The sequence below is a fragment of the Acanthopagrus latus genome, chromosome 2 (genome assembly GCF_904848185.1).
Source record: "Acanthopagrus latus isolate v.2019 chromosome 2, fAcaLat1.1, whole genome shotgun sequence".
Taxonomy (NCBI): domain Eukaryota; kingdom Metazoa; phylum Chordata; class Actinopteri; order Spariformes; family Sparidae; genus Acanthopagrus; species Acanthopagrus latus.
In genome coordinates this window covers 10,877,479-10,903,097 of record NC_051040.1, presented here as the reverse complement: position 1 = coordinate 10,903,097, position 25,619 = coordinate 10,877,479, and the positions used below count along the sequence as shown (strand labels likewise).

Here is a 25,619-nt window from a genome sequence, read left to right as displayed (position 1 = left end):
TGCCACGCCACGCCACTATTCGGTTGGTAAGCTTGAATTTTCTAATTCAATATTGTCGAAATCTCAGCCAAATGTAGTTTTATGTCTTGAGAGTCACTATGTAATGTTAATGTTAAGTAAGTGCCGCGAGCTTATTTGATCACGCTATTTTATTACCATATTTCATGTGAATTTGTTTTTTGAGCGGGAGCCGTTCAACGGCAAAAGAGGGAGAGAGCAGCTCAGAGTCAGAGGAGCCCACACGACAACCAGGGAAAGACAAAGAGACAGCCATGAGGCCACAGGTGCCTTAAATGCCCTCAGATCAATCAGGAAGGAGTTGGGAGGGGTTGGCCTGAACACAAGGGTGTGTTTAAGAACCAACCACCTAATGAACATGAGGAAACACTGGTTTCCCCATCACACAAATAAGACTAGCTGGTGATTAACATGACAATTGCTGTTACACGTTGCTTTTGAAATGCCCACAACACTGTTGTCTGTTGTCATGAAAAGGACCGTAAAATGAACAATTGATGGGAAGATAAACTGGCCCACCACTTGTTTTAGTATGCTCAAGATCAATCTGAAATTAGAATAATTCCAGGCCCTGCCCCTACTCTTGCTTGAAGCCCATTGGGTGGTGTTTCAGGTTAAACAGCGCAGCAAGTCAATAAAAAAGGTTGATGGTCATAAAACTGACTGGGTTCAGGAGAGGGATGAACAGAAGGAAAGTCATGTGGGGATTTTTAGATATTGAATTGCTCTCACTCATGTATTTCATGTTGTATTCCTTCTTCTCTTCTGTGTTTTCCTCCCCTCATTATTCCTCCTCCTGCCGGTTACAGGGGCGGTTTCACCTAAATGAGATGCACAAGGCTGGAGATGTGGTTTTAGGTGGGATATTTCAGGTCCACTTCTTCTCTGTGTTTCCTGACCTGTCTTTTACCTCAGAGCCACCACAGCCTACCTGCCATGGGTGAGTCTCTCAGGGAAGCAGCAAAAGCAAAAACTGGAGAAGATCAGTTACATGAGTCATATGTATTTCTTGAATATTACTGTTAAAGAATGAGATTATACACATATGTTATCTTAAACGTATCCTTAAATCTATTTGATTTTTTGTAAATAACTGATGATATTCAACTGCCATATTTGTTTGTAAAATGTGTACTTGTGCAATGTGTTCTTGTTTTCACAGTTATTGTATGTTGTATTTTTCAATAGTTAATAGTGTTATTTGTGTTAGTTTTGATGTTGTAGGATTTAGGAGGGTCCAGACCATGGCCTTTGCTATTGACGAGATCAACAGAAACACCAAGCTGCTACCTAATGTGACTCTGGGATACAGTCTTTACGATCACTGTGTCAAACTGGGGATTTCATTTCGTGCAGGTTTATCCTCAGTCAGTGGTCAAGAGGAGCAGATTATGTTAGATGAGACCTGTTCAGGAACCCCTCCAGTCATAGGGATTGTGGGTGATTCTTCCTCTACTCATTCTATTGCAATCTCTTCTGTCCTAGGTTTGTACAGAGTACCTATGGTAAGTTTGCCAACTTACCTTTTATGAATTGTCTTGGATCATTTTGATGTGATCTCAGATTTAATGTCACTTGTAAACTTGGAGTTACTGTTACAGATTAAAGGAGCCGGAAAAAGCTTTGAATGTTTTAGGATGTACAGTCTATGTCTTTCATAGGTAAGTTACTTTGCCACATGTTCCTGTCTGAGTGACCGGCAGAAGTTTCCATCTTTCTTTAGGACGATCCCAAGTGATGCTTTCCAGGTGATTATCCATCAGCAAAATGAAAATGCATGAAAAGGATGTGCAGTAAAACATTCACAAGAAACAACTTCTGTACACTGCAAAAAACTGTTGTTTTCCTTGAACTGCAATAACTAAATATGGGTGAACACTTTTTAGCATGTAATTTCTGTATTCACTCAGGTGCAGGCTATGATTCAGATACTGAAGCGATTTGACTGGAGTTGGGCAGGTCTGCTGGTCAGTGATGATGACTATGGACTCCATGCTGCTCGATCCTTCCAGTCTGACCTGCCACACTCTGGTGGAGGTTGTCTTGCCTACTTAGAGGTGCTGCCATGGGACAACGACCCAGCTGAACTAAGGAGGATTGTTGATTTGATGAAGAAATCTACAGCTCGTGTGGTCATTGTGTTTGCACATGAGAGTTACATGATGAACCTCATGGAAGAGGTTAGGCTTGAACTACAGCCTAAGTTATATGTCTTTTTTTATATATGTTTATAAAACTGAAAGATTGAAATTGCAAATTGGAAAAACATATTGGCTTGTGACAACTAAATTTATTTGAATAGGTTACACCTCTTTTTAATCAATGCCCTGTTAGCAGGGTTTTAGAGTATGATTAGGGATTAGTGTGATTACACACAACTGTGGTTATGATGATATGCATTATGTATGTATGCATTTGCTCATGAAATACAGTGTAAAACACAGTGTTGCACCTGTGTATGAACAAGTAAGACATCACTTGAATGGTCATTAATTTAGTGACATGGCGTGATGGCGTTATATGGTTTATTTGATACTCAGGTGGTGAGGCAGAATGTGACAGGCCTGCAGTGGATGGCCAGTGAAGCCTGGACAGCTTCTACTGTCCTCCAGACCCCTGACCTCATGCCGTACCTGGCTGGCACACTGGGTATTGCCATCCGTCGAGGAGAAATACCAGGCCTCAGGGAATTCCTCCAACAAATGCTTCCTGACCTACACCATAATAATAGCTATGGAAATAGTATGGTGAGAGTTGAACAATGCAATCTGATCTAGTTAATTTAAAAATTATATATGGTTATATATATATATATATATATATATATATATATATATATATATATATATATATATATATATATATATATATATATATACATACATACATATATACATACATACATACATAATTTTTTTGAAGATTGTTTTGAATATATTGCAGGTTAATCAGTTTTGGGAATTCACATTTCAATGTAGATTCCCACCACCTCCAGAAGGTTGGGTGGAGGCTAAGGGAACATTATGTACTGGACAGGAAAAGCTAGAGGATGTGGAGACTGAGTTGTTGGATGTTTCCAATCTCAGGCCAGAGTATAATGTGTACAAGGCTGTGTATGCTCTGGCCCATGCCCTTAATGACATGCTGCAGTGTGAGCCAGGGAGAGGGCCTTTCAGCGGGCACAGCTGTGGCAATTTGAAAGAACTGGAGCCATGGCAGGTGTGATATCACTTTACACTCCATCTGTTGTATGATTAATCATAGGGTTTAGTGTTTCTTGCAAAGCGGTACTGTGTATTGTAATGTGACAAACAAAAAGCGATAGGTTTACCTTTCACTGGGTGATGGTGGTGGTCAATTTTCAGAGCTCAGTGAAAGTTCTTGTTTTGATATGTTCATGAGTGTGGGATGCAGTTTGATAATTTAATTCTGGGTACCCCTATGTTTACCATGATAACACAGAAATATTTTACCCTCAACAACATAGTCTCCCAGTGACAATATTTGGTTTGGAAATAGCAGTTACTTGAAGCAAACTGCTAGAATAGGTTTGGAAAACAACTAAATAAATACCAGAGGGTCAGGCATCCCAGTTGCTTTTGGTCTTTGAGCTTCAATCTATCTTCTTTGGTTTTTTTAACTCTATTTAGCTAGTGTATTACTTGGAAAAAGTCAATTTCACTACAGCATTTGGTGATCAAGTGTCATTTGATGAGAATGGAGATGCCTTAGCAATATATGATGTCATGAACTGGCTGTGGCTCCCTGATGGAAGAACGGAAGTTCAGAATGTGGGTGAGGTCAAGAGGTCTGCCTTCAAAGGTGAAGAACTCACACTTGATGAAGACAAAATCTTCTGGAACTTTGAATCAAAAAAGGTTATGTCTGATTTTTCAGACTCATCATGGATAACTCATTATCGCTGCGTAAAGTAATGGAGGATAACAGATACTTATTTTTCTCTGTATAGCCACCCCGCTCAGTGTGTAGTGAGAGCTGTCCTCCAGGTACCCGCATGGCCAGAAAGAAAGGGGAGCCCGTGTGCTGTTTTGACTGCATCCCTTGTTCTGAGGGAAAGATCAGCAATAAAACAGGTTGGTTTTTAACTTTAACCATTGCTGTTTTGAGACACAATATTAACATAAAGAGTATCTCAAGTCTGTTCCTTTTCTCATAGATGCCATGGGGTGCACTAGCTGTCCTGAGGATTTCTGGTCCAGCCCCCAGCGTGACCACTGTGTTCATAAGAAAACAGAGTTTCTCTCCTATCATGAACCTCTGGGTATGGGCTTGACAGCTGCCTCTTTGCTGGGCACATGTATGTGTGCTGTTGTCCTGGGCATATTTATCTGTCATCGCAGCACACCTATAGTACGTGCCAACAATTCAGAGCTGAGTTTCCAGTTACTGTTGTCTCTTAAGTTATGTTTCCTGTGTTCACTGCTGTTTATCGGTCGCCCCAGACTGTGGACATGCCAGCTGAGACATGCAGCATTTGGGATCAGCTTTGTGCTTTGTGTCTCATGTATTTTGGTAAAAACCATGGTGGTTCTGGCTGTATTCAAGGCCTCCAAGCCAGGAGGGGGAGCCAGTCTGAAGTGGTTTGGTGTTTTGCAGCAGAGAGGGACAGTTATTGTTCTCACTTCTTTTCAGGCAGCAATCTGCACTGCCTGGATTGTATCTGCCTCCCCAACTCCATATAAAAACACTCAATACTACATTGACAAGATAGTTTATGAGTGTGCAGTTGGGTCCACAGTTGGTTTTGCAGTGTTACTGGGCTATATTGGCTCATTGGCTTCCCTCAGTTTTCTGATTGCATTTATATCAAGGAATCTTCCAGACAGTTTTAATGAGGCCAAACTCATCACTTTCAGCATGTTGATCTTCTGTGCTGTGTGGGTGGCCTTTGTCCCTGCTTATATCAGCTCACCAGGCAAATATGCAGATGCAGTGGAGGTATTTGCCATCCTGGCGTCCAGTTTTGGTCTCTTGCTGGCACTGTTTGGACCCAAATGTTACATAATCCTGCTGAGACCAGAGAGAAACACAAAGAAAGCAATCATGGGTCGAGGTACAAGCAAGTCATAAAAACTGCATTTGATTACAAGAGACAGACTAGGCAATGAGTAGAAATGGCACTTTCACAATGTTAATGTGCTTTGCTTAAAACAATAGAACTAGATTTACAACGTTTAACCTTTGCTATATTTAATAATTCATGCATTCTGAAATAACTCAATGACTGAACTTTTATCTCTGAGGAGTAGTTGTATAGATGGATGAAATGTTTCTTGTTCAAGAAAGACTTGAGTGGCGGGAGAAAAATCTCTTCCACCAGCGTTCAAATTTTGATCTGAAATTCTACAGCCAGTGGCTGATGAAGAGAATGGGATGAAATTGGATCATCATCAAACAGTCTGCTGGAATGTTAGAGAGTTCTTTGATTTCAACTCAAACCACTACCAGATTTTCATTCCAACCTCATCACTTGCAGAATGCCGATCCTCTGTGCTGTGTGGGTGGCCTTTGTCCCTTCTTATATCAGCTCACCAGACAAATATACAAATGCATTGGGGGTATCTGCCATACTGGCCTCCAGTTTTGTCTCTTGGTGGTACTGTTTGGACCAGAATGGAACATAATCCTGCCAGAGAGGAACACAAAGACAGCCATAATGGGTCAGGAAATCCAGGCCTAGTTACTGTACTTATCTTCATTCACTTTTTCTATATATGATTAAAAATATATATATTTGCAGACTTCACTTATTTTAACTTTATTATGTAAGTTTTTCATCCCATATGTTCCCTTATGGAGGTATTTGCAATCCTAGCATTGGTATGTAGGTAACTTATTTCATGTACATGACGTAAAGGATTTTGCCCACAACAGTATGAAATGAATATGAAATGTCTTACAGCTTGGATAAAGTAATTCTACAGCGTCTTATATTAAGATGGATGGCTTTTCATTGGTGTTAATTTAACACTGTTGTATTTAACATAGTTTCACTTGCTTGCAGGGTCGCTTGTTTCTCATTATGATAAAAGTATGCCCTAAATCAAACCACATCGATCGACAGCTGGTAACTACTTTTACATATCTCTCATAGGCTGATCTTCACAATGCTCAGACCACTTAAATACATCAGTTGATGCTATATCTTCTTGACACTTTACATGCCATGTATTTTAGAACTGGGTTTGACTGGAAAAGCTTGTCAGAAGTATAAAATTGTGCTGGACCAGCCAAATAAGTTGTGTCTAAATCAGTGATGCCAATAACGTGTCACATAGTGACACGTCACTCTAATCTGACCACTTTTTCGAGTAACAGGTTATCTGACACATTAATATTTCCAAACCAGTAATCAGACTAAAGTTACTTATTCAAGTCACTGTGCATTACTATTATTTTTGTCATTTTCCTTAGTAAAAATATATATTTTTGCTTTCTTCTTGCGTCTTGGGGAGTGATGTCACGTATGTGACAAGTCATGTTTTCAGCACGAGGACACACGTTTTCATCCTGGAAATACAGTCATCATTTTGAGTTTGTGTCAGCTAAAAGTGAGAACATTAAGGTTTTTCTGTACAGTCTTTGCTGCCGAAAAAGTGGTATCATGCTTCAAAAGCACAGTGTTAAATTTGAAGAAACATTTGGAGTCGCAGTGCAATTACGTTTACTGAGCAAGTCCCACCAGGGGTGTTAAGCAGAGAGCAGCTAGCAAAGCCACGGCCTTGACTTCTGCAGGAGGCCCCCCATCACCCAGACAACAAAAGCTGGACTTCAGTGCAAAACAAGTAAGCGATACATTGTTTACTTGGCATTACTGTTAAAAATGCACTTCCGGTAAAGTGAGTATTGGTAAAACCACTTGTCATTTTTATATTGAGGTGGCGGGGGATGTTGTCAGCAGCTGCTGAATGTAACTAATAAAGTAACTTGTAATCTAACTTAGTTACTTTTAAAAAAAAGTCATCAGTATAGTAACTAAGTTACTTTTAAAGGAGTAATCAGTAATCAGATTACTTTTTCAAGGTAACTGTTGCAACACTGGTCCCAATTAGCAAATATGTGATATCGCTCTAATAAATGGTACAGTTCTGTTGTAAGGTTTTGCAAATTAGTTCTAAGAAAGTCTAATTAAGGCTGAACATGTAAAAGCATTAAGATTGTATTTTCTATATTGTGGTACAATTCTGCTGTGATGTGTTGCAAATGAACCTCAAAAAAGGTTCATAAGGGTCTACAGGAAGCAAATATATGTGTTGTTTATTTAATTTTACAGAATTGTTCTATTGTAATATGTGACATTGTATCCTCTGAGAAAGTCTAATAGGCATCTACCAGGTAAGAAACCAAGAGTCTTTTAGAATTCATTTTGCAGTTCCATTCTGTTGTTTTGTTTTGCAGTAACCTCCAAAGCTTCCATAGTCTAATCTTACTGATGTATAATGTAGCCTTGAATCAAACAGACAGTGCAATGACAAAATGGATTGGACAACAGACTGTTTCGCAAAATGTCTTTGTGTGGTCTAAATCAATCTTAAATTAATTTGATTTAATAATTTGAAGCCCTGCCCCTACTTTTGTGTATACCCTGTTGGGTGATGTGAAAGATTAAACAATGCTGCAATACTGTAGGTTACTCCGCTAACTCTAAAAGAAATATATTACTGTAACGCTTTGCCTTTGAAATGTTTTACCCACAACACTGTTATCTGTTGTCATGAAAAAGACCAAGTGCAAAGTAAAATACATGGGCAGACATAATGTTCCACCACTTGTCTTAGTATGATCAAAATCAATCTGAAAATAGAAGTAATTCCAGGACCTGCGCCGACTCGCGCCTGTAGCCCATTGGTTGGTTCTTAACAATGAGTGGATTAAACAATGCTGCAAGTCAATAAAAGACGTTGACAGGCTCAGAAAAGGGATGAACTGGAGGAAAGTCATGTGGGGACTTTTAGATATTAAATTGTTCCCGCTCATGTATTTCATCTTGTTGTATTCCCACTTCACTTCTACTGTGTCCTCCCCTCTTTATTCCTCCTTCTGCCGGTTACAGGGACAGTTTCATCTTAATGGGATGCACAAAGCAGGAGATGTGGTTCTAGGTGGGCTGTTTGAGATCCACCTCTTCTCTGTCTTTCCTGACCTGTCTTTTACCTCAGAGCCACAGCAGCCTACTTGCTATGGGTAAGTTTATCAGGGAAGCAGCAAATACTCGAAGCTGGGGGAAATCTGTTGCATTTGTAAAATGGTTTTCTGAAAATTAAACATTAATCTGGGAGAATGAAATTTGGCATTTATTCTTTTTGAAAGAAATTACTTTTTTTTAATAGTTTTAAGTATTTTGATAACCATTAATATTCAGCTGGCTTAGTTGTTTTCAATAGCTCTAGTTGTCAGATGTTGTATCATGTATTTCTCTTTTGTAAACATTTGCATTTGTATTTTTTTTTCTTAGTTTTGACATTCCAGGGTTCAGGGCTGCCATGACTATGACCTTTGCAATTGATGAGATCAACAGAAACACCAACCTGCTACCTAATGTGACTCTGGGATACAGTCTTTATGATAACTGTGTCAAACTACAGATAGGATTTCGTGCAGCAATGTCCCTCGTCAGTGGTCAAGAACAGCAGTTTATATTAAATGAGACCTGTGTAGGAACCCCTCCAGTCATAGGGTTTGTGGGTGATTCTTCTTCTACAAGTTCTATTGCCATCTCCTCTGTCATAGGTTCATACAGAGTACCTATGGTAAGTTTGCCAATTTGCCATCTAATAATTTTGTGGATCATTTTCATTTGATTTTAAATGTTACGTCTCTTTTAAGCATGCCTACAACATTCAACAATAAAAGGGCTGGAAAAGGCTTTCAATTTTTTTCAGGCTGTACAGTCTGTGTTTTTCACAGGTGAGTTATTTTGCCACATGTTCCTGTCTGAGTGACCGGCAGAAGTTTCCATCTTTCTTTCGGACGATCCCAAGTGATGCTTTCCAGGTGACTATCCATCAGCAAAATGAATGTGCATACAAAAATTGCTCAAAAAGAACATCCCTTTGATGCATCAAAATTATAATCTTTGAAAAGCAATATTTATGCATGATTTTTTGAGAAACTTGTTTAGCATGTTTTCAGATTTTCTGTGCATTAATCCCTTCACTCTTTACTATTTTAGGTGCGTGCTATGATCCAAATTTTGAACCGCTATGACTGGACTTGGGCAGGTCTGCTGGTCAGTGACGATGACTATGGGCTCCATGCTGCTCGATCCTTCCAATCTGACTTTGTTCAGTCTGGTGGAGGTTGTCTGGCCTACGTTGAGATCTTACCCTGGGGAAATGACCCGGCTGAAATAAGGAGGATTGTGGATGTGATGAAGAAATCCACAGCTCGTGTGGTTATTGGGTTTGCACATGAGAGTCACATGATTAACCTCGTGGAAGAGGTTGGGCTTGACATAAAAACTTCAATATGGCACAATTTAATTCCACAACTTAATGATTTAATTGCCAAACTGAGAGAATCAGTTTACAGCAACATATCATATGCATCACTTTGGTCGAAGCACTGTGTAAAACACAGGATTGCACTTGTGTATCGATGACCAAGACAAGCATATATACTGCATACAATAAGGCATTACAGCAGAATTAATGTATATAGTTTGTTCAATACACAGGTGCTGAGGCAGAATGTGACTGGCTTGCAGTGGATTGCCAGTGAAGCTTGGACAGCGGCTGCTCTGTTTCAGACCCCCCATCTCATACCGTACCTGGCTGGCACATTAGGCATCGCCATCCGTCAAGGAGAAATACCAGGGCTCAGGGAATTCCTGCTACGAATACGTCCTGACCTACACAACAACAGCTATAGAAACAGCATAGTGAGAGTTTAACTTTATAATGTGATGACAAAGTCTAAGAATAATATCATGTTTTTCATTTCTGTTTAAATGTGGGTTGCATTGCAGGTGAAATTGTTCTGGGAATACACATTTCAGTGTAGATTTGCACCACCTCCAGCAGGTTGGGTGGAAACTAAAGTAGTATTATGTACAGGACAGGAAGATTTGGAAGATGTGGAGAATGAGTTTCTGGACTCTTCAAACCTCAGGCCTGAGTATAATGTGTACAAGGCTGTGTATGCTCTGGCCTATGCCCTTGATGATATGCTACACTGTGAGCCAGGGAGAGGGCCTTTCAGTGGGAACAGCTGTGCCACTTTGCAAACACTGGAGCCATGGCAGGTGCAATATCAATTCATAAGACATTGAGACAAGATTGTTCCTACTGCTGGTAGCAGTTAGTGGTTTTATCTGGTCATTCAAGAACAGGTGAAGAGGGTTTTTGCCAGGATAATCATTCTTAATTCCTTAATCCTCAACAAGTAGGGGCAAAAGTTGTACTATATGTGAGAAATAATTTTGTAATGACCAATTATGTGTTTGGTTTTATCATACTGGTATTGGCCACAGCAGGTTGAATGACAAAAATAGACTATGCTCTAAAAGGAAACCCAAAGCACTCATGGCTCCTTCTAGCTGAGTTTTAATTTCTTCATGCACTCTAAACACATATTGTTCATCAGAAGTTATGTAACTTCACTTTCCTGCCTTTCACTTGGCTGGAAATGTATTTTGATTGATGCTAAAACTCACCTGAAAGAAAACACAATTGTCCTCAAAGACATAAAAAAATTGATCACTTACTCTCAGAGCTTCCACAGATGTGTGACTTCATCTTAAAGGAAAGATTTTGTTGGATCTGTTAATGTATACATGTATAAATCTGATGTATAAATCCTTTTTGAATTATACTTTATGTCTGAATCTTTTCTCTCTCCCTTATTCTGACATTCATAGTTAGTGTATTACTTGCAGAAGGTCAACTTCTCCACAACATTTGGTGATCAAGTATCCTTTGATGAAAATGGTGATGCTTTACCGATATATGACATCATGAACTGGCTGTGGCTCCCTAGTGGAAGAACTAAACTGCAGAATGTGGGTGAGGTCAAGAGGTCGGCCTTCAAGGGTGAAGAACTCACAATTAATGAAGAAAAAATATTCTGGAATTCTGAATCCAAAAAGGTTACTTATAATTTTTTCGACATCTCATGGATAACTCATTATAGCAGTTTAAGATGGTGTATAGTAGCAGATATTTACTTTTCTCCCTATAGCCACCCCGCTCAGTGTGCAGTGAAAGCTGTCCTCCAGGCACCCGTATGGCCAGAAAGAAAGGGGAACCTGTGTGCTGTTTTGACTGCATCCCTTGTTCTGAGGGAAAGATCAGCAATAAAACGGGTTGGTTTTTAATTTTAAAAACTGTCATGTGGAAATATACATAAATCTCAAAGCTGGTCCTTTTTTCATAGACTCCATGGAGTGCACCAGCTGTCCTGAGGACTTCTGGTCCAGCCCCCAGCGTGACCACTGTGTTCCTAAGAAAACAGAGTTTCTCTCCTATGATGAGCCTCTGGGTATCTGCTTGACAACAACTTCTTTGCTGGGCACATGCATGTGTGTGGTTGTCCTGGGCATATTTATCTGTCATCGCAGCACACCCATAGTACGGGCCAACAATTCAGAGCTGACTTTCCAGTTACTGTTGTCTCTTAAGTTATGTTTCCTGTGTTCACTGCTGTTTATCGGTCACCCCAGACTGTGGACATGCCAGCTGAGACATGCAGCATTTGGGATCAGCTTTGTGCTTTGTGTCTCATGTATTTTGGTAAAAACCATGGTGGTCCTGGCTGTATTCAAGGCCTCCAAGCCAGGAGGGGGAGCCAGTCTGAAGTGGTTTGGTGTTTTGCAGCAGAGAGGGACAGTTATTGTTCTCACTTCTTTTCAGGCAGCAATCTGCACTGCATGGATTGTATCTGCTTCGCCAACTCCTCATAAAAACACTCAATACCACAATGACAAGATAGTGTATGAGTGTGCAGTTGGGTCCACAGTTGGTTTTGCAGTGTTACTAGGCTATATTGGCTCATTGGCTTCCCTCAGTTTTCTGATTGCATTTATATCAAGGAATCTTCCAGACAGTTTTAATGAGGCCAAACTCATCACTTTCAGCATGTTGATCTTCTGTGCTGTGTGGGTGGCCTTTGTCCCTGCTTATGTCAGCTCACCAGGCAAATATGCAGATGCAGTGGAGGTATTTGCCATCCTGGCCTCCAGTTTTGGTCTCTTGTTGGCGCTGTTTGGACCAAAATGTTACATAATCCTGCTGAGACCAGAGAGAAACACAAAGAAAGCAATCATGGGCCGAGGTACAAGGAAGTCGTAAAAACTGCATTTAATTACAAGAGACAGACTAGGCAATGAGTAGAAATGGCACTTTCACAATGTTAATGTGCTCCGCTTAAAACCATAGAACTAGATTTACAACGTTTAACCTTTGCTATATTTAATAATTCATGCATTCTGAAATAACTCAATGACTGAACTTTTATCTCTGAGGAGTAGTTGTATAGATGGATGAAATGTTTCTTGTTCAAGAAAGACTTGAGTGGCAGGACAAAAATCTCTTCCACCAGCGTTCAAATTTTGATCTGAAATTCTACAGCCAGTGGCTGATGAAGAGAATGGGATGAAATTGGATCATCATCAAACAGTCTGCTGGAATGTTAGAGAGTTCTTTGATTTCAACTCAAACCACTACCAGATTTTCATTCCAACCTCATCACTTGCAGAGTGCCGATCCTCTGTGCTGTGTGGGTGGCCTTTGTCCCTTCTTATATCAGCTCACCAGGCAAATATACAGATGTATTGGGGGTATCTGCCATACTGGCCTCCAGTTTTGTCTCTTGGTGGTACTGTTTGGACCAGAATGGAACATAATCCTGCCAGAGAGGAACACAAAGACAGCCATAACGTTTCAGGAAATCCAGGCCTAGTTACTGCACTCATCTTCATTCACTTTTTCTTTATATGATTAAATATATATATATATATATATATATATATATATATATATATATATATATATATATATATATATATATATATATATATATATATTTGCAGACTTCACTTATTTTAACTTTATTATGTAAGTTTTACATCGCATATGTCCCCTTATGGATGGGTTTTCATTGGTGTTAATTTAACACTGTTGTGTTTAACATAGTTTCACTTGCTTGCAGGGTCACTTGTTTCTCATCATGATAAAAGTATGCCCTAAATCAAACCACATCGATCGACATCTGGTAACTACTTTTACATATCTCTTGTAGGCTGATCTTCTACACAGTTTTGTGGAGTGTGTATGTACTAGCATATAGCCACTTGCATTCACAATGCTCAGGCCACTTACATACATCGGTTGATGCTATATCTTCTTGACACTTTTCATGCCATGTAATTTAGAACTGGGTTTGACTGGAAAAGCTTGTCAGAAGTATAAAATTGTGCTGGACCAGCCAAATAAGTTGTGTCTAATTCAGTGATGCCAATAACGTGTCACTTAGTGACACGTCACTCTAATCTGACCACTTTTTCGAGTAACAGGTTATCTGACACATTAATATTTCCAAACCAGTAATCAGATTAAATTTAGTTATTCAAGTCACTGTGCATTACTATTATTTTTGTCATTTTCCTTTGTAAAGATATATATTTTTGCTTTCTTCTTGCATCTTGGGGAGTGATGTCATGTATGTGACAAGTCACGTTTTCAGCATGAGGACACGCGTTTTCATCCTGGAAATACAGTCATCATTTTGAGTTTGTGTCAGCTAAAGGTGAGAACATTAAGGTTTGCTGTACACTCTGTGCTGGCGAAAAAGTGGTATCATGCTTCAAAAACATGACGTCAACTTTGAAGAAACATTTGGAGTCGCAGTGCAATTAAGTTTACTGAGCAAGTCCCACCAGGGGTGTTAAGCAGAGAGCAGCTAGCAAAGCCACGGCCTTGACTTCTGCAGGAGGCCCCCCATCACCCAGACAACAAAAGCTGGACTTCGGTGCAAAACAAGTAAGCGATACATTGTTTACTTGGCATTACTGTTAAAAATGCACTTCCGGTAAAGTGAGTAGTGGCAAAACCACTTGACATTTTTATATTGAGGCAGTGGGGGATGTTGCAGCTGCTGAATGTAAATAATAAAGTAACTTGTAATCTAACTTAGTTACTTTTAAAAACAAGTCATCAGTATAGTAACTAAGTTACTTTTAAAGGAGTAATCAGTAATCAGATTACTTTTTCAAGGTAACTGTTGCAACACTGGTCCCAATTAGCAAGTATGTGATATCTCTCTAACACATGGTACAGTTCTGTTGTAAGGTTTTGCAAATTAGTTCTAAGAAAGTCTAATTAAGGCTGAACATCTAAAAGCATTAAGATTGTATTTTTTATATTGTGGTACAATTCTGCTGTAATGTGTTGCAAATGAACCTCAAAGAAAGGTTCATAAGGGTCAAGAGTAGAGAAGAGAAACCAAGAGTTTTTTAGAATTCATTTTGCAGTTCCATTCTGTTGTTTTGTTTTGCAGTAACCTCCAAAGCTTCCATAGTCTAATCTTACTGATGTATAATGTAGCCTTGAATCAAACAGACAGCGCAATGACAAAATGGATTGGACAACAGACTGTTTCACAAAATGTCTTTGTGTGGTCTAAATCAATCTTAAATCAATTTGATTCAATAATTTGAAGCCTTGCCCCTACTTTTGTGTATACCCTTTTGGGTGATGTGAAAGATTAAACAATGCTGCAGTACTGTAGTCCATTACTCCATTAGCTCTAAAAAAATATATATCACTGTAACGCTTTGCCTTTGAAATGTTTTACCCACAACACTGTTATCTGTTGTCATGAAAAAGACCAAGTGCAAAGTAAAATACATGGGCAGACATAATGTTCCACCACTTGTCTTAGTATGATCAAAATCAATCTGAAAATAGAAGTAATTCCAGGACCTGCGCCGACTCGCGCCTGTAGCCCATTGGTTGGTTCTTAACAATGAGTGGATTAAACAATGCTGCAAGTCAATAAAAGACGTTGACAGTAATAAAGCTGACTGGGCTCAGAAAAGGGATGAACTGGACGAAAGTCATGTGGGGACTTTTAGATATTAAATTGTTCCCGCTCATGTATTTCATCTTGTTGTATTCCCACTTCACTTCTACTGTGTCCTCCCCTCTTTATTCCTCCTTCTGTCGGTTACAGGGACAGTTTCATCTTAATGGGATGCACAAAGCAGGAGATGTGGTTCTAGGTGGGCTGTTTGAGATCCACTTCTTCTCTGTCTTTCCTGACCTGTCTTTTACCTCAGAGCCACAACAGCCTACTTGCTATGGGTAAGTTTATCAGGGAAGCAGCAAATACTCGAGGCTGGGGGAAATCTGTTGCATTTGTAAAATGGTTTTCTGAAAATTAAACATTAATCTGGAAGAATGAATTTTGGCATTTATTCTTTCTAAAAGAAATTACTTTTTTAAAACAGTTTTAAATATTTTGATAACCATTAATATTCAGCTGGCTTAGTTGTTTTCAATAGCTCTAGCTGTCAGATGTTGTGTCATGTATTTCTCTTTTGTAAACATTTGCATTTGTATTTTTTTTCTTAGTTTTGACATTCCAGGGTTCAGGGCTGCCATGACTATGACCTTTGCAATTGATGAGATCAACAGAAACACCAACCTGCTACCTAATGTGACTCTGGGATACAGTCTTTATGATAACTGCTATAAACTACGGATAGGATTTCGTGCAGCAATGTCCCTCGTCAGTGGTCAAGAACAGCAGTTTACATTAGATGAGACCTGTGTAGGAACCCCTCCAGTCATAGGGATTGTTGGTGATTCTTCTTCTACAAGTTCTATTGCCATCTCCTCTGTCATAGGTTCATACAGAGTACCTATGGTAAGTTTGCCAATTTGCCATCTAATAATTTTGTGGATCATTTTCATTTGATTTTAAATGTTATGTCTGTTTAAAACATGCCTACAACATTCAACAATAAAAGGGCTGGAAAAGGCTTTCAATTTTTTTCAGGCTGTACAGTCTGTGTTTTTCACAGGTGAGTTATTTTGCCACATGTTCCTGTCTGAGTGACCGGCAGAAGTTTCCATCTTTCTTTCGGACGATCCCAAGTGATGCTTTCCAGGTGACTATCCATCAGCAAAATGAATGTGCATACAAAAAGTTGCTCAAAAAGAACATCCCTTAAATGCATCAAAATTATAATCTTTGAAAAGCAATATTTATGCATGATTTAATGAGAAAGTTGTTTAGCATGTTTTCAGATTTTCTGTGCATTAATCCCTTCACTCTTTACTATTTTAGGTGCGTGCTGTGATCCAGATTTTAAACCACTATGACTGGACTTGGGCAGGTCTGCTGGTCAGTGACGATGACTATGGGCTCCATGCTGCTCGATCCTTCCAATCTGACTTTGTTCAGTCTGGTGGAGGTTGTCTGGCCTACGTTGAGATCTTACCCTGGGGAAATGACCCGGCTGAAATAAGGAGGATTGTGGATGTGATGAAGAAATCCACAGCTCGTGTGGTTATTGGGTTTGCACATGAGAGTCACATGATTAACCTCATGGAAGAGGTTGGGCTTGACATAAAAACTTCAATATGGCACAATTTAATTCCACAACTTAATGATTTAATTGCCAAACTGAGAGAATCAGTTTACAGCAACATATCATATGCATCACTTTGGTCGAAGCACTGTGTAAAACACAGGATTGCACTTGTGTATCGATGACCAAGACAAGCATATATACTGCATACAATAAGGCATTACAGCAGAATTAATGTATATAGTTTGTTCAATACACAGGTGCTGAGGCAGAATGTGACTGGCTTGCAGTGGATTGCCAGTGAAGCTTGGACAGCGGCTGCTCTGTTTCAGACCCCCCATCTCATACCGTACCTGGCTGGCACATTAGGCATCGCCATCCGTCAAGGAGAAATACCAGGGCTCAGGGAATTCCTGCTGCGAATACGTCCTGACCTACACAACAACAGCTATAGAAACAGCATAGTGAGAGTTTAACTTTATAATGTGATGACAAAGTCTAAGAATAATATCATGTTTTTCATTTCTGTTTAAATGTGGGTTGCATTGCAGGTGAAATTGTTCTGGGAATACACATTTCAGTGTAGATTTGCACCACCTCCAGCAGGTTGGGTGGAAACTAAAGTAGTATTATGTACAGGACAGGAAGATTTGGAAGATGTGGAGAATGAGTTTCTGGACACTTCAAACCTCAGGCCTGAGTATAATGTGTACAAGGCTGTGTATGCTCTGGCCTATGCCCTTGATGATATGCTACACTGTGAGCCAGGGAGAGGGCCTTTCAGTGGGAACAGCTGTGCCACTTTGCAAACACTGGAGCCATGGCAGGTGCAATATCAATTCATAAGACATTGAGACAAGATTGTTCCTACTGTTGGTAGCACTTGGAGGTTTTATCTGGTCATTCAAGAACAGGTGAAGAGGGTTTTTGCCAGGATAATCATTCTTAATTCCTTAATCCTCAACAAGTAGGGGCAAAAGTTGTGCTATATGTGAGAAATAATTTTGTAATGACCAATTATGTGTTTGGTTTTATCATACTGGTATTGGCCACATCAGGTTGAATGACAAAAATAGACTATGCTCTAAAAGGAAACCCAAAGCACTCATGGCTCCTTCTAGCTGAGTTTTAATTTCTTCATGCACTCTAAACACATATTGTTCATCAGAAGTTATGTAACTTCACTTTCCTGCCTTTTACTTGGCTGGAAATGTATTTTGATTGATGCTAAAACTCACCTGAAAGAAAACACAATTGTCCTCAAAGACATCAAAAAATTGATCACTTACTCTCAGAGCTTCCACAGATGTGTGACTTCATCTTAAAGGAAAGATTTTGTTGGATCTGTTAATGTATACATGTATAAATCTGATGTATAAATCCTTTTTGAATTATACTTTATGTCTGAATCTTTTCTCTCTCCTTTATTCTGACATTCATAGTTAGTGTATTACTTGCAGAAGGTCAACTTCTCCACAACATTTGGTGATCAAGTATCCTTTGATGAAAATGGTGATGCTTTACCGATATATGACATCATGAACTGGCTGTGGCTCCCTAGTGGAAGAACTAAACTGCAGAATGTGGGTGAGGTCAAGAGGTCGGCCTTCAAGGGTGAAGAACTCACAATTAATGAAGAAAAAATATTCTGGAATTCTGAATCCAAAAAGGTTACTTATAATTTTTTCGACATCTCATGGATAACTCATTATAGCAGTTTAAGATAGTGTATAATAGCAGATATTTACTTTTCTCCCTATAGCCGCCACGCTCAGTGTGCAGTGAAAGCTGTCCTCCAGGCACCCGTATGGCCAGAAAGAAAGGGGAACCTGTGTGCTGTTTTGACTGCATCCCTTGTTCTGAGGGAAAGATCAATAATGAGACTGGTTGGTATTTAATTTTAAAAACTGTCATGTGGAAATATACATAAATCTCAAAGCAGGTCCTTTTTTCATAGACTCCATGGAGTGCACCAGCTGTCCTGAGGACTTCTGGTCCAGCCCCCAGCGTGACCACTGTGTTCCTAAGAAAACAGAGTTTCTCTCCTATGATGAGCCTCTGGGTATCTGCTTGACATCAACTTCTTTGCTGGGCACATGCATGTGTGTGGTTGTCCTGGGCATATTTATCTGTCATCGCAGCACACCCATAGTACGTGCCAACAATTCAGAGCTGACTTTCCAGTTACTGTTGTCTCTTAAGTTATGTTTCCTGTGTTCACTGCTGTTTATCGGTCGCCCCAGACTGTGGACATGCCAGCTGAGACATGCAGCATTTGGGATCAGCTTTGTGCTTTGTGTCTCATGTATTTTGGTAAAAACCATGGTGGTTCTGGCTGTGTTCAAGGCCTCCAAGCCAGGAGGGGGAGCCAGTCTGAAGTGGTTTGGTGTTTTGCAGCAGAGAGGGACAGTTATTGTTCTCACTTCTGTTCAGGCAGCCATCTGCACTGCATGGATTGTATCTGCTTCGCCAACTCCTCATAAAAACACTCAATACCACAATGGCAAGATAGTTTATGAGTGTGCAGTTGGGTCCACAGTTGGTTTTGCAGTGTTACTGGGCTATATTGGCTCATTGGCTTCCCTCAGTTTTCTGATTGCATTTATATCAAGGAATCTTCCAGATAGTTTCAATGAGGCCAAACTCATCACTTTCAGCATGTTGATCTTCTGTGCTGTGTGGGTGGCCTTTGTTCCTGCCTATATCAGCTCACCAGGCAAATATGCAGATGCAGTGGAGGTATTTGCCATCCTGGCCTCCAGTTTTGGTCTCTTGCTGGCGCTGTTTGGACCCAAATGTTACATAATCCTGCTGAGACCAGAGAGGAACACAAAGAAGGCAATCATGGGTCGAGGTACAAGGAAGTCATAAAAACTGCATTTAATTACAAGAGACAGAATCAGCACTTATTCTGTATACATTACAGACATACAAGAAAAAATGTATGGCCTGGCAATTACTAGCATTGGCACTGTAACAAGGTTAATGCGCTCTGCTTTACACCATTGAAGTAGATTTGCAACGTATGACCTTTGCTATGTTTAAAAATAATTCTTTCTCAAATAACTCACCACACTTTTATCTCTGAGGAGTAGCTGTGTAGATGGATGAAATGTTTCTCATTCAAGAAAGAGTTCAGTGGCTGGACAAAAATCTCTTCCACCAGCATCCAAATTTTGATCTGAAATTATACTGCAAATTGCTGATGAAGTGAATGGGATGAGATTAGATTATCATCATTAAATGATCTGCTGGAGTGTTCTGTGGTTCTTTTATCTCAGTTCCAATTACTACCAGATTTGTCAACATGAGTTCTGACTTTTTCTCGGATGTCAGAATTCTGAGAAAAAGATCAGAGTTTAATATGTTTTTGTAGCGGCTCTATCCTCTTCCATAGTTTTGCTATTTAAGAAAAGACAATGGAATACATTATGACTGTATCTTTAATGAACAATACAGTACCAATTGTTTAGAGTTTGAGGCAATTTGGCTGCTAGTCAGCTGGGATTCAGTTTCCAGACATTTTACAGTTCCAGAGTTAACATGCCCATTCAAGCCCCCTTCATTCAATTTCAAGGTGTCACCACGAGATGGTGCTTCCTTCACACTAAAACACTGGTACATGAACCGCTAAGTGGTGGCCCACAGTAAACTGCAGAATCATGTTTCTCTGTTTTGGCATTGTTTGTTCAGTGTGTTTCCCAAACTTAGAGCAGCTACTGAAACTTCAGTGATGTTTGCCACATGTCTTGTCAGTGTCAGTGGTTAACATTGTACCTGCACATTTCACCATACTGACCTTAATGTTCAAGAATGATAAACACTCCACCTCAAACTGTCACATATGTATTGTGCATCAACTCGGTCTAGCTGTATATTGGAGGTAGGCCATATACTGTATTGTAAACACTTAGCAAGATATTAAAACTATTGCTTTTTGTTTCATGGCTACACCTTCTTATAATAATATCTATAATCAATATCAGTGTGTGTTTTCTTTTCCTGTTTTTATGTGTGCTTTATAGAATGATTGCAGTGAATCCGGATTTGGTTAGTTAGTTAGAGTTTTTAATCATTAAGGGTTATTGCAAGGAGTCATCCAGGAACATTTTCTACAAGATGAAGGCATTTGTTTTGAAAAGCCTTGCATTGTGAAGCAGAATCTCTATTGACATTATTAGACACAGCAACGGTTTGATAACACAAATTCAAAATGTATGATTTCAGGATGAATGAAAATTAACCAGAATGAACGGCAAGTTTTTGAACATGTATTTGTTTTTTGTGGTGTTGGAAAATGAGCCGGTCATTTCATGATTTAGATTTGTATCATAGATGTTTAATTTATAAAGTTATCCCTTCAAGCCAGTTGATTCAAATAAACTGAAAATATTATACCTATTGAGAGCATTAAATGTGTTGAATAAGTATCTCCATGAGCCCACAAACCATGGCAATAACTGTTAATAACGTTTAACTGGTTTTGCTCAGTAACCCTGCTCCGTTTTTGTTCTGTGCAAATTGCAGCACTTTATCCACTTCATATTGTGTTGTGTTTTCCATTTTTGCATGTATGTTGTTATGTGACAGTACACTGAGCGCTAATGGCCTCTGACCCTGACTAACTAATAAACACAAGAAAAGAGTGCGCTTTCATTTCCCTTTTGTATTTTCTAAATGACTGTAGTACTGAATACATGTAGTAAATGAATGCACATTGACAAGTCATGTTAATAAATCCCAGCTATCTGGACATCAAACCTTTCTTAGTGTTTTTCTCTGGCCTCAAAAGAATAATGAAACACTTTGGAGCAAAAATACAGATCAGTAAACCATAGCTGGAAGCCAGAATTGCAAAAATTTCAACAACGACAACATATTTCCCAGGAGAGCTAACATAAGCAGGGACAAAGGCCACCCAGACAGCACAGAATATCAACATGCTGAAGGTGATCAGTTTGGCCTCATTGAAGTTGTCAGGGAGGTTTCGAGCCAGAAAGGCCAAGAGGAGGCAGGTGCAGGCCAGCAGGCCGATGTAGCCCAGAACCAGAGAGAAGCCCACCACAGAGGCCATGGAACACTCCAGGGTGACCTTTGACCCTTGGAAACCCAGATCACGTCGAGGCTCTGGGGGGCTGAGGGACAGCCATATGGCACAGATGATAACCTGAGTTCAATAAAATGCAACTGAATTGATTTAAAATATAGTACACGAACACCTATGTAAAACTTGCACACATATGTAGTACCTGTATACAAGTGAGAATGCAGACACTTCCTCTTTGTTGTCCTTTACCAAACCACTTAATCAAGGCTGCAGCACCGGGCCGAGCTGAGCGAAACGCTGCCAGAACAACTATGGTCTTGACTTTGAGGCACGAAACACAAAGTACAAAGCTGATCCCAAAGGCTGCCTGCTGGAACCGACAGGACCAGACTGATGGACGACCGATGAAGACCAGTGAGCAAAGGAAGCAAAGCTTCAGAGACAGTAGAAGCAGGAAGCTCAGTTCTGAATTGTTTGCTCGCACCTGTACAGGAGAAGTCATGTTAAAAAATGGCAAAGACGTTATCAGCCAAACAAGGAATTATTCAGATTAACTTTGTATTTTGTTCAGTGATGTAGTAATCTACTTTAGCTTGTAGAGAGAAATTCCATGTTAGGGAACTAAATGAAATGGACCTCACCATATCATTAACAAATACAACTGCACAGGAATGAGGATTTGATGAAATTTACAGTTTAGTTTTGTCAACATGACTCTGGATTTTTACCATAGGTGTTTGATGATAGCAAATAAACACTATAAACACAGCTGACGTCACTGCAGCACCAGACACAGCTGCAGCAGTCAGAGTAATGCCCAATGTTTCATTAAAGGACAGAAAGTCCAGCTGACGAGGGACACAGGCTGTTTGTTCAACATTGGACCAGAACTCAGGTGGACAACGCTCACAATGAAGAGAACCTGAGGGAGAGAAGAGGGTAAAGAGGGAAAGAGGTGAAGTGAAATGAGAGGAAAACCAGCTTAAAGCAGGCCGATTCTAAAGTCAGCATCACTGAATTTTGGAATCTAGGACACTTGACTATCTGATGTTTTTTTATTATTAAACCTCACTAGTTTTATTGCTAATCTCCCCTTCTGCACATGGGATACAGTCAAAGCAGCAGAGAGGTTCTCCTTTCCTGTTGGCCTTTCTGGTACCTGGGGGGCAGCTCTCACTGCACACTGAAACAGGAACCTAGACACAAATGAAATTTACATTCTCAATTAGATAATTTTGTGAGTTGACAGATGTATTCATTTCAACAGCAAGTTGACACTACTTGTTGATGTGACTACCTGATTGGATCCTGTGCTCCACTCAATAGCTGACTCATTAAGGTGGAGGTCAAACCCGTCCACACGACCAATCAAAACAAGTTTAAGTGACCCCTCAGGGGTGTTCTGCCAGTTGACGAGGTCGTACTTTGCTGGAATGTCTGCACCTTGGAAATAAAACATTTCCCCTTGTGGTGTGGTGAAATTCACTTTGTTCAAGTGTTGCAACAGCTGAAACCATCAAAATAGTGACACACTATGACACAGGGAGTATGAGCCTCGTGAAAATTTGACAGAACTTTAAAATCATTGGTTGTTGAAGAATAGATTTCCTTTCTCAGGATGATAATCATGTTTACCTCTCTGGGTTTGATGTGTTTTGGAGAGGAGCAGGTGGAGCTGTTGTTTCCAGGAGGGCTGTCTCTGTTGGGGCAGGAGAGAAGGCTGTGGAGGGCGTGGGCTGCAGCATAAACAGCCAGGTACACATTATATGCCACCCTTAGCTGAGAGGTGTCAGTGAAGGGATGCTGCACTCCCTCCAGGGACTCTGTCCCACTGCAGGCTGGTAGAGAGGCTTTCCAAGGAGATCTATTAACAGGTGTAATAGGAATATTTAACGGATGGCCAGATTTGATGGATGAGGAGAAATATGAGGAGACAGGTGTGAACCGAGGAGTGCATCCAAACTCATTTTCCCAGAACTCTTTTAAAAACTCATCACCAGGATGATGAACTGGGTGCAAACTTTTGAGATAATTTGCAAATCCAGGTATAGGTGAACTCCGAATGGCAACACCAAGAACACCACTTGCCACTTTTAAAGTGACAAGATTTTGGAGAAGATCACCACTGGTGCTCCAAGCCTCACTAGCCAGAAACTGTCTGTTTGTCACCTGGTGAGAGCAACATGATATGATCATCATCAAGTTAGAAAAGTTTTTTTTTTTTTTTAAAAAGCTGCATTGTCTTTAAAATATTTAAAATATCAAATATCCAGATTGCCTATTAATAGATTTAGTTGCTCACATTTATCTTGGCCAGCTGCAGGAACAGTTCCCTCACATCTGTATACCAGCTAAAGACCAGAATTACTCTTGCATTCGAGGCCTGAATCCTGAGTGCTGCTCGTCTGGCATCACTCACAATGTTTTCCCTTCTTAGAGTCTCCACAAATGCCAGACACACTCCTTTCCCCTGAGTCTCCTCCTGAAATATCTGACATGTACAGTTGTATATATTAACGGAGCAAAAAGATTAAAGTATTTCAATATGTTATCTTGTATGCCATAACTTTTCTTGTATTTCTATTTCTATTTCGACAACAAAATGGAAACACCTTTGCTGCCATGTGGCCATAATCGTTGTTTGCTACCACTGCTCCGATCCAGGTCCAGTTGAAGCGAATGGCAAGATGGGCAATGACTCGAGCTTGATAGATATCACTGGGGATGGTCCTGAAGAAGTTAGGAAACTGGCGCCTGTCACTTAGACAGGGGCAGCTCGACAGATAGCTAATCTGAAAATAAAAAGCAAAAAAATCTTAAAAACAAGCAGATGTTTCATTGAAAATGTTTGTCTTCATTCTCAAAAATAGTTTATCTGTCCTAAGAGGAGTAAAATGAGAGGAAAATGTAAACAGTGCTTCATATAAAACACAGTGAATTAAAGATCTACCTGAAAATTAGGATAAAAAAAAAACGTTACAGTATAGTGTTAATACAGTATGCAAAACAAAACTTACTAAAGGCACAGAGAGTGGCCCCAGGATTTTGGAGAGTATCTGGCTTGTTATGGATGAAGCGCCACCGATGATCAAGTGAACAGGGTGATCACCTGAAGACAGTGTGAAAATGTTGTCACATGACAGACATTTTATACAGAATGTTTCTGAAAAAGAGACCTCTCTTTTACACACAGCTTTGCATTTGTTTCACTGTCATAATTTCATTTGGTAAAGGACACTGTATAATACAGGCACACAACAAGCTACCTGAATTGCAGCTGGTGCTGTCTCCTCCAACCAGTGACAGTGCTGCCTGGAGGGCCCAAGGCGGTCGACCACAGCTATCAAAGATATGGTACCCCAGCTTCACACCTGGTAGCAGCATAGTACTATTATTGATTTCTTCCACTGCAAACACAGCAGCATGTATATACTGCAGTGGAACAAGTTCTAAACTGAGACCACAGGAGAAAATAAACAAGAGAAATATCAGTCAAACTGTTAATTGATTCTATAAAGCCACCAGTACTTATTCAGATTTGGGAGTTTATGATGCAAGGATACAAATTGCTGGTCTTTCTACATTAATCACAGTTAATAGTATAGTTCAGAGTGTTACCCGATGCAAGGTTTGTAGTGTGGCAAGTGAGTGAAATTATGGTCTATAGCTGGAGGTTGGTAATGAAGATTAAAGAGCCCTCCGATCACTACATCTCCATCCTGGAACAGACCCTGGTTGCTGGTTGTACCCCACTGAGAACAAGTCACAGTCTGAACTACTTGCAGTCCCACCCTGAGCCCCAGCTGTCTGCCAACAAGTTCTATAAGGAGCAGGGATAACAGTGAGGAGGGCCACAGAGTGAAGAGCCAGGAGAAACAAGACATGGATACAACTGTTCTGCACATTTTGAATATATACTCAGATGGGTAACTTGTATATATAGGCAATACAGTCAGTATCTATAAACAGTTCCTCTAATGAAAGTCAAATCAGATTAATTAC

At 39.9% G+C, this 25,619-nt stretch overlaps 3 protein-coding genes and 1 long non-coding RNA gene across 20 annotated transcripts; 2 read left to right on the top strand and 2 right to left on the bottom strand.

Annotated features, from left to right (window-relative positions):
- Positions 1-1,181: 1,181 nt before the first annotated feature.
- On the top strand, positions 1,182-15,234 carry LOC119032588. Its single transcript, XM_037121953.1, has 20 exons — positions 1,182-1,523; positions 1,680-1,766; positions 1,929-2,198; positions 2,559-2,765; positions 2,962-3,237; positions 3,669-3,896; positions 3,989-4,112; positions 4,196-5,092; positions 5,516-5,724; positions 6,044-6,106; positions 8,770-8,789; positions 8,979-9,033; positions 9,716-9,919; positions 10,007-10,282; positions 10,898-11,125; positions 11,218-11,341; positions 11,413-12,309; positions 12,733-12,935; positions 13,186-14,015; positions 15,208-15,234. The coding sequence occupies exons 1-19, from the start codon at positions 1,188-1,190 to the stop codon at positions 13,273-13,275; spliced, it is 4,794 nt and encodes a 1,597-aa protein (XP_036977848.1). The 5' UTR covers positions 1,182-1,187; the 3' UTR covers positions 13,276-14,015; positions 15,208-15,234.
- Positions 3,754-19,781, bottom strand: LOC119032591. 17 transcript variants are annotated; one of them, XR_005078984.1, is made up of 15 exons: positions 19,642-19,775; positions 19,284-19,378; positions 18,319-18,429; positions 17,860-18,176; positions 16,924-17,018; positions 12,719-12,882; positions 12,169-12,263; positions 11,204-11,314; positions 10,910-11,061; positions 10,745-10,775; positions 9,809-9,903; positions 9,366-9,383; positions 5,502-5,665; positions 4,952-5,046; positions 3,754-4,085 (listed from the first exon to the last, which is right to left on the bottom strand). It is a non-coding gene; the product is annotated as an uncharacterized LOC119032591 (long non-coding RNA). The 17 variants fall into 17 exon arrangements; XR_005078964.1 differs by having other exon boundaries at positions 10,745-11,061; XR_005078982.1 differs by lacking the exon at positions 9,366-9,383 and having other exon boundaries at positions 10,745-10,799.
- LOC119032514 (extracellular calcium-sensing receptor-like) lies at positions 14,060-19,826 on the top strand. Its single transcript, XM_037121815.1, has 9 exons — positions 14,060-15,338; positions 15,609-15,903; positions 16,061-16,147; positions 16,327-16,596; positions 16,831-17,034; positions 17,122-17,397; positions 18,013-18,240; positions 18,333-18,456; positions 18,528-19,826. Exons 1-9 carry the CDS (start codon positions 15,076-15,078, stop codon positions 19,439-19,441), a joined length of 2,661 nt encoding a protein of 886 aa, XP_036977710.1. The 5' UTR covers positions 14,060-15,075; the 3' UTR covers positions 19,442-19,826.
- A 2,743-nt stretch (positions 19,827-22,569) lies between these two features.
- Positions 22,570-24,545, bottom strand: LOC119032577 (extracellular calcium-sensing receptor-like). Its single transcript, XM_037121927.1, has 2 exons — positions 24,230-24,545; positions 22,570-24,108 (listed from the first exon to the last, which is right to left on the bottom strand). The coding sequence occupies exon 2, from the start codon at positions 23,814-23,816 to the stop codon at positions 23,109-23,111; it is 708 nt and encodes a 235-aa protein (XP_036977822.1). The 5' UTR covers positions 23,817-24,108; positions 24,230-24,545; the 3' UTR covers positions 22,570-23,108.
- Between the last annotated feature and the right edge of the window lie 1,074 nt (positions 24,546-25,619).